This window comes from Leucoraja erinacea, chromosome 36 (genome assembly GCF_028641065.1).
Source record: "Leucoraja erinacea ecotype New England chromosome 36, Leri_hhj_1, whole genome shotgun sequence".
NCBI lineage: Eukaryota > Metazoa > Chordata > Chondrichthyes > Rajiformes > Rajidae > Leucoraja > Leucoraja erinaceus.
The window spans coordinates 12,309,671-12,323,526 of NC_073412.1; the positions used below are offsets into that span (position 1 = coordinate 12,309,671).

At 41.4% G+C, this 13,856-nt stretch overlaps 1 protein-coding gene across 9 annotated transcripts in view; it reads left to right on the forward strand.

The window, feature by feature from the left end:
• Positions 1 to 13,856, forward strand: part of herc1 (HECT and RLD domain containing E3 ubiquitin protein ligase family member 1) — a 281,473-nt gene that overhangs the window by 102,217 nt on the left and 165,400 nt on the right. For all 9 annotated transcript variants that reach the window (XM_055662723.1, XM_055662728.1, XM_055662725.1 and 6 more), the window contains exons 3-4: positions 7,541 to 7,636; positions 8,306 to 8,500. In XM_055662723.1, coding sequence (XP_055518698.1) covers positions 7,541 to 7,636; positions 8,306 to 8,500 — 291 coding nt within the window. The remainder of the gene's footprint in view (positions 1 to 7,540; positions 7,637 to 8,305; positions 8,501 to 13,856) is intronic.

Genomic DNA, 13,856 nt, shown 5'->3' on the forward strand with positions numbered 1-13,856 from the left:
CCAGCTACACTACTGCCTGCATTTGGTCCATATCCCTCCAAATCTGTCCGATCCATGTACCTGTCTAACTGATTCTTAAATATTGGGATAGTCCCAGCCTCAACTACCACCGCTGGCAGCTTGTTCCGTACATCCTCCACCCTTTGAGTGGAAAAAGCTATCACTCAGATTCCTATTAAATCTTTTCCCGTTCACCTTAAACCGATGTCCTTTGGTCCTTGATTCACCTACTCTAGGCAAGAGACTCTGTGCATCCACCCAATCTATTCCTCTCATTATTTTAAACACCTCTATAAGATCCCCCCTCAACTTCCTGCGCTCCAAGGAATAAGAGTCCCAGCCTACTCGACCTCTGCTTATAGGTCAGACTCTCTAGTCCTGGCAACATCCTCGCAAATCTTCTCTGTACCCTTCCAAATTGACAACATCTTTCCTATAACACGATGCCCAGAATTGAACACAATACCTAAATGTGGCCTCACCATCGTCTCATGTAACTGCAACATGACCTCCCAACTTTGATACTGTGGAACCAAGAGATCCAGGGGTGTAGGTACATAAGTACATAAAAATGGTAACACAGGTAGACAGAGTGGTTAAAAAGGTGTTTGACATGTCATCAGTCAATGTATTACTGTGCCCTCCATAATGTTTAGGACAAAGACCATTTATTTATTTGCCTCTGTAATCCACAATTTGAGATTTGTAATAGATAAGATCGCATGTGGTTAAAGTGCACATTGTCAGATTTTAATAGAGGCCATTTTTATACATTTTGGTTTCACCATGTAGAAATTACAGCAGTGTTTATACATAGTTCCCCCGTTTCACGACACCATAATGTTTGGGACAGAGCAATGTCATGTGAATGAAAGTAGTCATGTTCAGTATGTTGTTGCATATCCTTTGCATGCAATGACTGCTTGAAGTCTGTGAGTCATGGACATCACCAATTGCTGGGTATCTTCTCTGGTGATGCTCTGCCAGGCCTGTATTGCAGCCATCTTTAGCTTATGCTTGTTTTGGAGGCTAGTCCCGTTCTGTTTTCTCTTCAGCATATAAAAGGCAAGCTCAATTGGGTTCAGATCAGGTGATTGACTTGGCCACTCAAGAATTTACCTTTTTTTTTGTTTTGAAAAACTCCTTTGTTGCTTTAGCAGTATGTTTGGGATCATTGTCTTGTTGTAGAATGAGCAGCCGGCAAATTAGTTTTGAGGCATTTGTTTGAACTTGAGCAGATAGGATGTGTCTATACACTTCAGAATTCATTATGCTACTAACATCAGCAGTTGTATCATCAATGAAGATAAGTGAGCCAGTACCTTCAGCAGCCATACATGCCCAGGCCATAACACCACCACCACCGTGTTTCACAGATGAGGTGGTCTGCTTTGGATCTTGGGCAGTTCCTTCTCTCCTGCATAATTTGTTCTTGCCAACACTCTGATATAAGTTAATCGTTGTCTCATCTGTCCACAAGACCTTTTTCAAGAACTCTGGTTGCTCTTTTAAGTACTTCTTGGCAAACTGTAACCTAGCCATCCTATTTTTGTGGCTAACTAGTGGTTTGAATCTTGCAATGTAGCCTCTTTATTTCTGTTCATGTTACTTCTGCGGACAGTGGTCATTGAGAAATCCACACCTGCCTCCTGACAAGTGTTTCTGATCTGTCGGACAGGTGTGTGGGGATTTCTCTTTATTATAGAGAGAATTCTTCTGTCATCAGCTGTGAAGATCTTCCTTGGCCTACCAGTCCCTTTGCAATTAGTAAGCTCACCAGTGCTCTTTCTTTTTAATGATGTTCCAAACAGTTGATTTTGGTAAGCCTAAGGTTTGACTGATGTTTCTAACAGTTTTATTGTTTCTCAGTCTCGTAATGGCTTCTTTGTCTTTCGTTTGCACCACTTTGGTCCTCATGTTGATAAACAGCAATAAAAGTTTCCAAAGGCGATTGAAAGATTGGAGGAAAGACTAGGTGCCGAGAGCTCTCTTATACCCACATTAAGGAGGCATTTAAACACACCTGAGCAATTACAAACACCTGTGAAGCCATGTCTCCCTGCAACCACTGGTTTTCCAGAGAAAACAATCCAAGTCTGTCTCTCCCTATAGCTGATACCCCCTAAACCACACATCATTCTGATAAACCACCTCTACATTTTTCCAAAGCCTTTGCATCCTTTCTGTGAAGGGGCAACCAGAACTACGCACAATATTCAAAATGCCAGCTAATCAAAGACCTTTTAAGCTGCATCTTGACTCTTGTACTCAATACCCTGACCTCTGAGAGCAAGCATAGAATATGCCTTCTTTACTCTCTAGAATTTAGAAGATTGAGAGGGGATCTTATAGAAACTTACAAAATTCTTAAGGGGTTGGACAGGCTAGATGCAGGAAGATTGTTCCTGATGTTAGGGAAGTCCAGGACAAGGGGTCACAGCTTAAGGATAAAGGGGAAATCCTTTAAAACCGAGATGAGAAGAACTTTTTTCACGCAGAGAGTGGTGAATCTCTGGAACTCTCTGCCACAGAGGGTAGTTGAGGCCAGTTCATTGGCTATATTTAAGAGGGAGTTAGATGTGGCCCTTGTGGCTAAGGGGATCAGGGGGTATGGAGAGAAGGCAGGTACGGGATACTGAGTTGGATGATCAGCCATGATCATATTGAATGGCGGTACAGGCTCGAAGGGCCGAATGGCCCACTCCTGCACCTAATTTCTATGTTTCTATGTTTACCACTCTCCGCCATGCTCTCTTCAGTGGGTTATGGACTTGGACCCCAAGATCCCTCTGTACATCAATGCTGCAAAGAGTCGTGCCATTTACCCATTGCATTTGACTTCCCAAAGTGCAACACCTCAAACTTGCTTGAATTAAACTCCCATTGCCATTTCTTCGCCCATTTCTGTAGATGATCTATATTTTGCTGTATACTTTGTCAGCCTTATTCACAGTCTGTAATTCACTCATTCTCTTCCAAATGGGAGTAAATCCTACCCCTTCCAATATTTTCAAATTAGTACTTTTCTGTATCCCTATCATTTTGCTCTGATATTTAGCCAGATTCACTCAATTCAAATCGCTTATTGAATTGTGTTTTTAATGCAGCCGATTACCGTAAATATGTGGTATTCATATATCACTAATTTGCAGTAACTTTGTAAATTCATCATGGTTTTAAAGATATCTATTGTCTTCTCGATCTTCCCTTCACGTAGAAGAGTAACTTCACTGGTTTATCTCTGTAACTAACAACTCTCAAGAATCCACCCCTAAGCACTTTCTTTCCAAACCAGGTTGGACGGATAAATCTCAGTTGTTTGCACTTCATCAAAATTTTGAGGAATAATGGAACACTTGAGGAACAGAGGAATGAGAACATTTAGGAACAGCTATAGAGGGGATAGGTGGCTAAGCATTACTAGAGTATAAGTATTAGATTGTAGAAATTGGAATTTTGAAATGAAAGGAATGATTTAGATGTTAATTGAAACATTTTACTATAGTTATTTCAAAATTAAAGTTGATTTCATTAGAATGGGATAATTTAAAGTTTTACCATGATTAAGGGGTTTCTTATTTCAGATTTAGATTCAGATTAGTTTATTGTCATAAACTGCAGTGTCCAATTAAATTCCTTGACGTCCACAGATTAAACAGTATACATACAGTAATGATGAATACAATAATAAATGATTGCAAAATAGCGGACTGGTGCAAAAGTTGTAGTGCAACCTGCCAGAGTGCAGGCATTCTTGAGGATACTTCTAGCCTTCCTGATGCAGGACACGGAGATTGACCGGAAGGAAGGAAGTGACGAGTCTCAAACGGAATGGGCTGTGTTCACCTCTTTCTGCAGGTTCAGGTGTCGAGCAGAGCAGTTGTCTTGTCAGGTTGAGATGCATCATAGAATACTTTTGTAGTGTATCTGTAGAACCTCAAGAGAATCCTTGTGGAAATGTTGAATCTTGTCGGTGTGAAGGGAGAAGGTTATATTGTTGGTGATATGTATGGCTAGGAACATGAAGCTATCAGCCATGTCCACAATAGCTCTGTTTACCTTCACCACCTTCCTCTCTTCCTGACTCTTCCACCTTGTTGACTTTAATGGCTACGTTCTTGCACCCTGACACAAGGTTCCTGATCTCTTCCCTGTACTCTGTGTCATGGTTGTTCTGGCCTTGAAGGTCGAGTTGATGCTGTATTTCGCCACATGGTCATGGACGTACGGGGAGTAGAGAGCACAACCCTGAGGGCCACGAGTATTGAGGGTCAGGGTAGAGGAAGAATTATGACTAATTCTAACAGACATGGGGTTTGCTAATCAGGGAAGCCCAGAAGATATTTGCAGGTGGGACCCCCAGGGTTAAGGGGTTTAGAGATGAGCTTATTTGGTAATATGGTGTTGCAGGCTGAGTTGTAGTCAATGAATAGGATTCTGACATAATGTTCTCATTGTCTTGGTAATCTAGAGCTGAATGTAGTGAAAGGGAGATGATGTCACAAGTTGACAAGTTATAGGAGTAGAATAAGGCCCATCAAGTCCACCCCGGCATTCAATCATGGCTGATCCATTTTCCCAACTTCTCCCCATAACCCTTCACACCTGTTCTAATCAAGAATTTGTCTATCTGCCTTATAAATATCCACTGACTTGGCCTCCACAACCCTCTGTGGCAATGAGTTCCACAGATTAACTACTCTTTGACTAAAGAAGTTCCTCTTCATCTCCTTTCTAAAAAAAGTGCCCTTTAATTCTGCGGGTATGACCTATGGTCCTAGACTCTCCCACCAATGGAAACATCCTTTCCACATCCATTTTATCTCACTTTCATTATTTAAGTCTCCCCTCAACTTTCTAAACTCCAGCGAGTAGAGGTCCAGTGCTGTTAAACGCTCATCATATGCTAACCCACTCATTCCTGGAATAATTCTTGTAAACCTCCTCTGGATCCTCTCCAGAGCCAGCACATTCTTCCTCGGATATGGGGCCCAAATATGTTCAAAGTACTCAAAATGCGGCCTGACCAGTGACTTATGGAGCCTCAGCATTATATCTCTGTTTTTGAGTTCCAGTCCTCTTGATATATATGCAAGCATTGAACTTGCCTTCCTTACTATCGTCCTTCATTGACCTATTTTTCCTGTATATTTCAAAGGGGTCCACATTGTCCAGGAGACTGGTGCAGATGTGGAATATTACCAACCTTTCATCCTGCTTGGTGTTTGAGCTACTGGGTGGTTGTAATTGAGTCGGGTTACTTTATTTTTCTTTAGAACTGGAATAACAGAGGTTTGCTTGAAGCAGGTAGGAACAGTAGGCGGTTGAAGCTATCATCGAAGACATTAGCCAGTGATTGAGCATGATGAAGTGCTTTGAAAGGTTGGTAATGACCCACAACTGCATCTCCTGGACAACCTGGACCCCTTGAAATTTACGTGCAGGACAAATAGGTCTGTGGAGGGCATCATCTCCCTTTCACCACATTCCCGAACCTGTCCAGGGGTTCCATCCGGGCTGGTCTGTGCCTAAGAATGTCTTAGCACTCGAATAGATGGATGATGGAAAAAAATCCAAAATTGAATGGAAGATTGAATAAATCATGCTGAGATGTTTTAAATTCTTGAGGTTTTTCTCGGTTATTAAGAATGTAGGAAAAAGAAGCAAATGCAGCCATTTTGATTATTTCCACAAGTTTGCAACTGATGTTTTATCTTTAGCTCCAGTCTTGTGCAGTAACGTCATATCTCTTGATTCCCAATAGACAATAGATGCAGGAGTAGGCCATTCGACCCTTCGAGCCAGCACCGCCATTCAATGTGATCATGGATGATCATCCACAATCAGTACCCCGTTCCTGCCTTCTCCCCATATCCCCTGACTCCGCTATCTTTAAGAGCCCTATCTAGCTCTCTCTTGAAAGTATCCAGAGAAAGTATCCAGAGAACCGGCCTCCATTGCCCTCTGAGGCAGTGAATTCCACAGACTCACAACTCTCTGTGTGAAAAAGTGTTTCCTCATCTCTAAATGGCTTGCCCCTTATTCTTAAATTGTGGCCCCTGGTTCTGGACTCCCTCAATATCGGGAACATGTTTCCTGCCTCTAGAATGTCCAAACCCTTAATAATCTTATATGTTTCAATAAGATCTTCTAAATTCCAGAGTGTACAAGCCCAGCCGCTCCATTCTCTCAGCATATGACAGTCCCGCCATCCCTATGTTCTTCCTCAAATTTGGAAACCAAAACTGCACACAATACTCCAGATGTGTTCTCACTAGGGCCCTGAACAACTACAGAACTACCTCTTTGCTCCTATACACAACTCCTCTTGTTATGAAGGCCAACATGCCATTCGCTTTCTTCACTGCTTGCTGTACCTGCATGCTTACTTTCATTGACACTTTGCTACCAAAGTGGATAACATCCCTTAACATTGAAAAATCTATCCATCAGCGTCTTCAATACATAAACTTAGCATTTGGACCTGATGAAAGGGTCTCAACCCGAAACATCACACATTACTTCTCTCCAGAGATGCTGCCTGTTCCGATGAGTTACTCCAGCATTTTGTGTCTACCTTCGACTTAAACCAGCATATGCAGTTCTTTTTCCACACATTTGGACCTGCACTGGGCTTGGGTCGTGAATTACAAAGATGTGCTATCTTTAAATTTAAAAAATGTCTTTGTCTTCTCAGTCCTGAGCCCTAATTTTGAGACTCACCCATGCAGGGGTAACCTCATTCCTTCATTTTCCCCATAAGCCTTGCAATAATTTTATATTTTTTGAGAGATTGCTGTAATTATCACATGCTGTCCCATATGTATAGAATTTACAACAGATGTTACGACATATTTTTGCATTAGATGCACACTTGCATGATTTATTTTCATGCTCTGCCATCAATATTTATTGAGAATGTAGAAACAAGGAACTGCAGAATCTGGTTTGCACAAAAGGACACAGCGCAGGAGTAACTCAGCGGGTCAGGCAACATCTCTGGAGAACATTGATAAGTGACGTTTCGGGTTGAGACCCCATTTCAGATTCAGATTCAATTTTAATTGTCATTGTCAGTGTACAGTACAGAGACAACGAAATGCATTTCAGACTGTTCCTTCAGATTAGTCTGCAGAAGGGTATCAATGTAAAACTTCACTTCTCCATGTTCTCCAGAGATGCTGCCTGGACCCGCTGAGTTACTCCAGCATTTTATGTCCATTAATGTTTATCTGAGACTTTCATGTTTTAAGTTTAATAACACAAATAAGTATAGTTAGGTAATCCTTTGTTACTCCTGGTTTAGAGGAAGAGCAAGAATTCGTAGAGCAGTTGAAATTGCTTGGTCTACTGTTAATTTTCCCCTCTGCGTATATTTTGCCACTTTTTTTCCTGCTTTGGAATGTTTCTGAATCTTTCTCCTGTGCATCTGTGCCAACTATATTGAATTGTCTGTCCTACATTATTTGTTTTCAGGCATTGATTATGTTGATGAATTTGTGAAAGTTTTGATCAGTTGTCCAAACTTTTATTTTCAAAGGGTTCATCAGCTGATCGGAGTCAGTGGCGCGAGCCTACCAGAACGCCTGATGGTTTGTGCTCATTATATGAGGCAGCTCTCTGCCTCTTTGAAGAGGTATGTAAGCAAAAAAAAATTGCTGGTTTGATTATTTCAAGAGTTAGATTTTTTTTAAAATATGTTAAATAATATTGTATGCTGCAACATAATACTCATTACTCTTGCACAGACAGTACATCTTTGGAGATTTAACAATATATCCATTGAATAACTTTTGAAGTGTAGAGACTATTTTGTTTGTAAACTAAGATGAAGATGGGGCAGCATGGTGGTGCAGCAGGAGAGTTACTGCACTTACTGTGCCAGAGACCTGGGTTTGATCCTGGCTGCCTGTGCTGTCTGCAAAGAGTTTGTATGTTCTCCCCGTGACCGCGTGGGATTTCTCATAGATCTTTGGTTACCTCCCACTCTCCAAAGACATACAAGTTTGTAGGTTAATTGGCTTGGTATAAGTGTGAATTTTCCTTAGTGAGTGTAGGAAAGTGTTAATGCGCGGGAGTCGCTGGTTGGTGCGGACCCGGTGGGCCGAAGGGCCTGCTTCTGCACTGTATCTCTAAACTAAACTAAAAATACCCAAGTAGTTAGCAAGCAGAGTATCTATTGATAATTTTGAGCTAGGAATAGGAATACTTTATTGTCACATGTGACAATGCACAGTGAGATTCTTTGCTTGCATACACAATGCTATAATGGATGGTTAATTGTTTTATTTGACTTTTGTTGTAGGTGTGTCGAATGGCCTCGGACTACTCCAGGACGTGCGCAAGCCCTGATAGTTTGCAGAGTGGCGACACTCCAATGGTGTCGGAAACATGCGAAGTATATGTTTGGGGTAGCAACAGCAGTCATCAGCTAGTTGAGGGAACGCAGGAAAAAATTCTGCAGCCAAAACTAGCTTTAAGTTTTGCTGATGCGCAAACTGTAAGTGAAATAGTTGCATTTTTTATTCTTTATCACAAATAACATAATCCCTTCATTATTCTAAAATATCTGTAAACATGCCATAGAGCTCTGAAGCTGGCTAGATTTGCCTACTTTTTTTGCTACTAGCCTACAAACACTTTAGTGATTGGAATATTGATGGGGTTAAAAAAATAATTTAAATTAATCTGACAATATTGTATCATGTTTCCTTGCAAGGTTTTGAACATAATTTAAATTACATATATCAAAATATTATATTATGTTATTGTATGTATTGATGATATTGTCAGTAGGTGATCCATCTCCTTTGGTAAAATTCCATCTTCAGTATCTTTGTCCATTGCAGTAAAAGTTCTATAGTCTAGTACCCTCTGACTTTGTGTTCGATTGGCATCATTTCTGGTCTTTTGGATATCATTCCGACACTTTTAGTTCACAATTTTTAGTTATTTCATAGTAGTGTAATACATTAAGTGGTAAACTTGGACCCTGGTGAGTTTATAGGGAGTACAAAAAGGGGAACCTGTGTTTAGAGGGAACTTGGAAAATTGAGCTTTGCCAAACCAGGATTTCCAAACAATGGGATTGCAGATTATGAGTTATTACTGTTATAGTAAAACAAATTGTATTGGTCTTGACTAACCACAGCTACCTTCCTTTGTGTGGGATGTCCCCTTGATCCCCTTTGGCTTCATTTGCACAACGGCTCCTTCATGATGCACTCAGTCATCCATTGCATTGAGGTTGAAGGCAGTCACTCGACTCGCACTGGAATTCAACTCTTCATTCCATGTTTGATGTCAAGAACCATCTGTGAGCAGGTTATTAGTCAAAGTGTGCCACTTGATATTACTCTCTATGAATTACGCACCATACATGTGCTGATGATTGAGCGTAGATTTACTGGGCAGTAATCAGATTTTTATTTCAACTAGCATAACTTGGTGAGTTTTCATATTGTAAGATCACTGCACCATCATAACTCTAGGCATGGCAAGTTCTAAAGTGTAACTTTATTATATCATTTTATTCTATCTAATCATTCTCGGGTATTCCAGCCAGGATGTTGTCTGTCTCCACAGCCTTTCTCAGCTATTTGAAAATAGTGGAAAAGCAGATCAGGCAGCATGCATGCAAAGAGACACAGTTAATGTTTCAGGCTGAAAAAACTTTTTTGGCTGTTGATAAAAGATGAAGTGAATTGAATGGCTAAGATCGGAAGTTGTAGTGGCTTATTTATTTGGAACTTCTGGCCAAACATTGTTACACCTGTGGCTTGACGTATTCACCAGGTTGCTACCATATAAGCTGGCCTTGTTAACATGTTGGTCTTGTTATGCTCTACTGCAGTCCTCTTTGAGCAAGGGATTGCCTCTACTTGCAGAATTTGCTTAGTAATTCAGCTACAAATTGGCTGGTGCAGGTTCCATGGGCTCAAAGTCCACAGCTAGTACTGATACTTTCACAGTAACTGCTTTTCATATTAGCAGATAGTCAAATGGATTTGTGTGCTTATTTGCCTATTGGAAAATTGGCAAATGGGCACCTACAATCACGTACCTATCTTCTGTTTGGCTTCATGCGGTAACTACCAACTACTTTGTCGTAGAGCTTATCTTGAAGGTCAGTATCGTGCATATTTCATCTGGCCCCTCTGCAAATGGTTTCTGTAACTAGTGATACAGGCAATTCTGACTTGAGTTGTTACATAAACCGCTGTATATCCAGTGTACAGACATAGAACTGTGAGAGAGACCTTTTATTGTTGGAGTTTAAGCCATTCAAATGGACTGTTCAATTGTGTACAGATTCCTCTTTTAAGAGTTTAAATCATTTTCTTTCCAACTCAAGTAAGTGTCATATATTTTACTTCATTGACTGTTTCTAAATGCTCTACATTGCAGTGTACTTGAAAGTATCATTTTGCTATATACACATTATTTAATAAAAATTAATTCCATGAAATAATCATAGCTGATCTTGATTATTTCCAGCTGCTCCAACAAGGCATATCCAGTATTAGGGACATGTAGACTGAAAGTTAGGTACACAAAAAAGCTGGAGAAACTCAGCGGGTGCAGCAGCATCTATGGAGCGAAGGAAATAGGCAACGTTTCGGGCCGAAACCCTTCTTCAGACTGATCGGGGGCGGGTTGGGCGGGGACAAGAAAGGAAAAAGGAGGAGGAGCCCGAAGGCTGGGGGATGGGAGGAGACAGCAGGGGGACTGAGGAAGGGGAGGAGACTGCAAGGACTAACAAAATTGGGAGAATTCGATGTTCATGCCCTCAGGATGCAGACTCCCCAAACGGAATATGAGGTGCTGTTCATCCAATTTCCGGTGCTGCTTGCTGTGGCCATGGAGGAGACCCAGGACAGAGAGGATGGAGTGGCAGGGGGAGTTGAAGTGCTGAGCCACCGGGAGGTCAGCTTGGTAATTGCGGACCGAGCGGAGGTGTTCGGCGAAGCGATCGCCCAACCTCCGCTTGGTCTCACCGATATAGATCTGCTGACATCTAGAGCAGCAGACGCAATAGATGAGGTTGGAAGAGATGCAGGTAAACCTCTGTCGCACCTGGAACGATTGCTTGGGTCCTTGAACGGAGTCGAGGGGGAAGGTAAAGGGACAAGTGTTGCATCTCTTGCGGTTGCAAGGGAAAGTGCCTGGGGAGGGGGTGGTACGAGAGGGAAGGGAAGAATTGACAAGGGAGTTATGGAGGGAGCGGTCTTTGCAGAAGGCAGATATAGGGGGAGATGGGAAGATGTGGCGAGTGGTGGGGTCACGTTGGAGGTGGCGAAACTGACGGAGGATTACTTTTTGTATTTGACGGCTGGTGGGGTGAAAGGTGAGGACTAGGGGGACTCGGCCCTTGTTGCGAGTGGGGGGATGGGGAGAGAGAGCAGTGTTGCGGGGTATGGAAGAGACCCTGGTGCGAGCCTCATTTATGGTGGAGGAGGGGAACCCCCGTTCCCTGAATAATGAGGACATGAAAGTTAAGTGTAATGTGACTCCGGAAATTTCTTGAGGACAGAATGGAAGGAAGGGCCTGACAATTGTAATGTTGCTGGAAAGTGGACATGCTCCTTAATTAAGTTATACAACATTTTAGCCCAGTGCAATGACTAAACAACCTGCTGACTCATTAATACAAAATTGTAACAGCATCATTGTCTATCTTGTATTCAAGAGAGAGTTAGATATTGTTCTTAGGCCTACTCCTGCACCTATTTTCTATGTTTTCTATTGTCATAAATGAGCATTTAATTTCCATTTTGGAAACTCCTCTCACCCCAAGGCCTCGTGTGCTAGAGGGCCATGGGGATGTTGGGGATCTACAACTTGTCAAAGTCACTTCAGAGAATTATATTGAAAACTAATTCTCACTGATCAGTTGGAAGCCAATCTGGAGATTGTGCTGGAGGGCATGCTGAAAGAAGCAGTGTACTCCCAATCGGATGACCAGTAAGCTCATGTGTTCAGAAGATCTGCCCCAAAATGTTATATGAACGCATACAGAGCAAAGGGATAAATTAAGGCTTAGTTATAAGGAAGGCCTTAAACTTATTATGAATCCAAATAGCTGATGGAGGCTCAACACTTTTCCTAGTTCTTAGTGAATGTTTTATGTGTGACTTTACAGAAAAGGGCAGGATTGAAATATTGCAGTTAAGAGATGAAGTGCGATAAAAAGAGGAGAGTGTAAAGTTTTTGAAAGTACAATAGGCCCAGATAAATTTGAAGCTTGGCTGTTTGGAGAACCAAAGAAGGAAACAGTTTCTAATCCTCCTTAGCTTTAGGAACATGGTGCTAGGCTACTGGGAAGACTGGGGGTCTACCAATGTAGTGCATGTCTTTAAAGGAGGAGAGGAATTAGAAATGGTTGATGGTCAAATCATTAGAGAGAAAAAAGGATTGTCCATTAGCAATTAAAGTTCAAGTTGATCAAGGATATTAAATGTGGATTTATTCATGTGCTTTATCATGAGCTTTAAGTATTTGGGTATGCATGTGAAAGGTCATAACTTGTGTGGCTGTTCAATAAGACATGGACAAAAAAGATTAGCTGGATTGCTCTTTATCTGCTGCATAAATATGATGGGCTGAATAGATTGCTCCTTGGCTCTGAATTCCTGTAATTCTATGAAAACCATTTAATATGTGTGACATAACATTTTAAGATTTTGAAAGGCCGCCGGTTTTGTTTAATTACATGTATGTTACCCTACAGTTTATCCTGCACTATGTTTTCTCAGATGCCTATGATGTCGAATGAATACGTTTATTTGAAATAACATGTTTCTACTATATATAAGCATCTAGATAAACAGGGTCTGATTAGGAACAGTCAACATGGATTTGTGCCTGGAAGGTCATGTTTGACTAATCTTCTTGAATTTTTTGAAGAGGTTACTAGGGAAATTGACGAGGGTAAAGCAGTGGATGTTGTCTATATGGACTTTAGTAAGGCCTTTGACAAGGTTCCTCATGGAAGGTTGGTTAAGAAGGTTCAACTGTTGGGTATAAATGCAGGAATAGCAAGATGGATTCAACAGTGGCTGAAGGGGAGAAGCCAGAGGGTAATGGTGGATGGCTGTTTATCGGGTTGGAGGCAGGTGACTAGTGGGGTGCCTCAGGGATCTGTGTTGGGTCCTTTGTTGTTTGTCATGTACATCAATGATCTGGATGAAGGTGTGGTAAATTGGATTAGTAAGTATGCAGATGATACCAAGATAGGGGGTGTTGTGGATAATGAAGAGGATTTCCAAAGTCTACAGAGTGATTTAGGCCATTTGGAAAAATGGGCTGAAAGATGGCAGATGGAGTTTAATGCTGATAAATGTGAGGTGCTACACCTTGGCAGGACAAATCAAAATAGGACGTACATGGTAAATGGTAGGGAATTGAAGAATACAGTTGAACAGAGGGATCTGGGTATAACCGTGCATAGTTCCTTGAAGGTGGAATCTCATATAGATAGGGTGGTAAAGAAAGCTTTTGGTATGCTAGCCTTTATAAATCAGAGCATTGAGTATAGAAGCTGGAATGTAATGTTAAAATTGTACAAGGCATTGGTGAGACCAAATCTGGAGTATGGTGTACAATTTTGGTCGCCCAATTATAGGAAGGATGTCTACAAAATAGAGAGAGTACAGAGGAGATTTACTAGAATGTTGCCTGGGTTTCAACAACTAAGTTACAGAGATAGGTTGAATAAGTTAGGTCTTTATTCTCTGGAGCGCAGAAGGTTAAGGGGGGACCTGATAGAGGTCTTTAAAATGATGAGAGGGATAGACAGAGTTGATGTGGACAAGCTTTTCCCTTTGAGGATAGGGAAGATTCAAACAAGAGGACAT